Here is a 3,128-nt window from a genome sequence, read left to right on the forward strand (position 1 = left end):
TCAATTATCTCAACACATCTTTCTAGTGCACAAACCCAGCCCTGTTCTGTACAAGCACGCCGTGATCCTGTCTGTGAAGAAGGATGACTGTATTTTTATAGTATCGAGGAGGAGGTGGAGTGTTAGGAGGAGCTTGTCAGCCTGTCACCGATCGAAAGCCCGTTTTTAAGAGCACAACGAGAAGTGAACGTGAGTGTTTCCATGCGTGGAGCCGCACAACATCGGAGGTTTTCACAGATGGACACTTTCAACCCGTCGTACTGCTTACTGCAAGTTTATTCTCGTGGATGTGAACGGGAACGGAGAACTGAGCGAAACTGTTTTGAAAAGAGCGTGTTTTGACATCCATTATTGATTGTTCGGATTAATCGTCTTTCAAAGTACTTCGTTTACATTTAGACGCTTTGGATATATTTGAAACTGAATCACATTGGATTTGTTTTAAAGTCATATCAAATAAGGCATGACAATGAAGATTTCCAAAATGAACATATTTTTTTCTTCAAAACAGCTGAGCATTCATTGTCAATTACTGTATGATGGAGCATGAATTGACTTTTCCTCTTCAAAATTCAAAACAAATTACTAATTTCTGTTACAAACAAAACAAGACAATGTATGTTATCATTGTAAGACTTTAATGAGGTTATCACAATGGCCCAGTGCGAGAAGATCATGATTGTACTTTTCCAGCTTATAATTGCTGGATCTACACTGGAGATTGGAGCGTATGATTTGGAACGTGGTCGTCCGGAAAAATGTGAACCCATCACCATTCCCATGTGCCAGGGGATCGGCTACAACATGACACGGATGCCCAACTTAATGAATTATGAAAGCCAAGAGGAAGCTAGCATTAAACTGAACGAATTTGCTCCTCTGGTGAAGTACGGGTGTGATGTCCACCTGCGATTTTTCCTGTGCTCTCTGTATGTGCCGATGTGTGCTGATCAAGTGTCCACCACTATCCCGGCATGCCGTCCTATGTGCGAACAGGCAAGACAGAGGTGTTCACCTATAATGGAACAATTCAATTTCGGCTGGCCGGACTCATTGGATTGCTCAAAGCTGCCAACCAAAAACGACCCGAACGCATTGTGCATCGAAGCTCCCGAAAATGACACTCAACCTGAGACTAAGAAAGGTGAGGGAATGCTGCCGGTACTTCCGAGGTCCAGGGAACCCACAGCAGGGAGTGGACGTGCCTCAAGCGTCTCGCGGTCCTGCGATAACCCGGAGAAGTTCCAGTACGTGGACAAAAGTGAGTCATGCGCGCCTCGTTGCACTCCTACGGTGGATGTCTACTGGTCTAGGCAAGATAAGGACTTTGCTTTCATTTGGATGGTGGTGTGGTCGACGCTTTGCTTTGTTTCTACAGCATTCACAGTTCTCACCTTTCTCCTCGACCCCCAACGCTTCCAGTACCCCGAGCGTCCCATCATCTTCCTCTCCATGTGTTACAACGTCTACTCAGTGGCCTTCATCATCCGCTCGGTGGCTGGGGCTGAGAATATTGCCTGCGATCGGGAAAACGGCGCGCTCTACATTATCCGGGAGGGTTTGGAGAGCACAGGCTGCACCATAGTGTTCCTCATCCTCTATTACTTTGGCATGGCCAGTTCCATCTGGTGGGTCATCCTCACCCTCACCTGGTTTCTCGCAGCGGGACGAAAATGGGGCCACGAGGCTATTGAGGCGCACAGTAGCTACTTCCATATGGCCGCCTGGGGTATTCCTGCGGTGAAGACCATAGTCATCCTCACTATGAGGAAGGTGGCTGGGGACGAGTTGACGGGATTGTGTTATGTGGGCAGCATGGACAGTAATGCTCTCACTGGCTTTGTGTTGATCCCTCTATCCTGTTATCTCATTGTTGGGACTTCTTTCATCCTGACGGGGTTCGTTGCACTCTTTCACATCCGTAAAATCATGAAGACTGGTGGCACCAACACAGAAAAACTGGAGAAGCTCATGGTTAAGATTGGAGTCTTTTCCATTCTCTACACGGTGCCTGCTACTATTGTCATCATATGCTATTTCTATGAAAGACTCAATATGGAATACTGGAAGTTCAGAGCTCTGGAAAACAAGTGCGTGTCCTTTCCTGCCCGCAGGAGCGAGGATTGCACCCTGGACTCGTCGGTTCCTACAGTAGCTGTGTTCATGCTGAAAATTTTCATGTCATTAGTGGTGGGCATCACTAGTGGGGTTTGGGTATGGAGCTCAAAGACACTTCAGACCTGGCAAGGGTTGTGCAACAGAAGGTTGGCCGGGCAAATGAACTGCAAGCCCTGCTCCAGTGTCAGCTGCAGCAGCTCCCACTGTCATTACAAAGCACCGGCTGTGACACTTCACATGAATAAAACGGACGTGTACACAGACAGTCCCACACATGTTTGAGACTAAAGGCCTCTTCTCTGGAGCCATGCACAGACTTTTGTGGCTCATATCATGATGAGATGCTCAGGTTCGACTACAGATATGGAAAAGGTCACAACATTTGTCAGGGGTGGCATTTAAAAGCTCTTCCTTGAAATAGCAGAGGTCACTTCAATAAAGGGAAGGTTTGTTGCATGGAATGAATGCAGCAAAATGCAGAATGCCTTATTTATTGTGGGTATTTAAGTATTGATGGTTGTATAGTTTTGTACTGTATGTACTATACTGTATATAAGGAAGAGTTTAAAATACTTTTTAAACTATTTTTTCAAAAGAGAATCAATAAAACATTTAATGTCTTTTCTCTTTGTTTATTTCTTTATCTGCTATGTGATAAATAAAGTTCTATATAATTGTATTAGTGTTACATGTAAAATGTTGTACTGTGCATGTGAAACTTTCTCTTTGAATTATGGTGTTTTTAGCACTTTTGATTAATCTGGAATTTAAATGGTAGAACTGCAGTGACAATTAAATAAGTTTATATAAGTTTGGTAGGAATAATTTTCTATACAATGAAAATTAAATAAATTCAGTACTGCGTTCAGTTCGATTTAATGAAGAATATAAAATATTGAAAAAATCAGGACCGGAATTCTCAATCTTTAACACTTCTGTCTAGCACCAAATGTAAAGTAAGTGAATATGTTACAACTGGATCCATTTATATTTACAGTTATCAAATCGTC

The 3,128-nt window shown here is 43.5% G+C and overlaps 1 protein-coding gene across 1 annotated transcript; it reads left to right on the forward strand.

Annotated features, from left to right (window-relative positions):
• Nucleotides 1-654: 654 nt before the first annotated feature.
• LOC107730317 (frizzled-9-like) lies at nucleotides 655-2,400 on the forward strand. The gene has a single exon (XM_016541107.1). It carries the CDS (start codon nucleotides 655-657, stop codon nucleotides 2,398-2,400), a length of 1,746 nt encoding a protein of 581 aa, XP_016396593.1.
• Nucleotides 2,401-3,128: the final 728 nt, after the last annotated feature.

Source organism: Sinocyclocheilus rhinocerous, unplaced genomic scaffold, assembly GCF_001515625.1.
Source record: "Sinocyclocheilus rhinocerous isolate Xijiao unplaced genomic scaffold, SAMN03320098_v1.1 scaffold127, whole genome shotgun sequence".
Lineage (NCBI taxonomy): Eukaryota > Metazoa > Chordata > Actinopteri > Cypriniformes > Cyprinidae > Sinocyclocheilus > Sinocyclocheilus rhinocerous.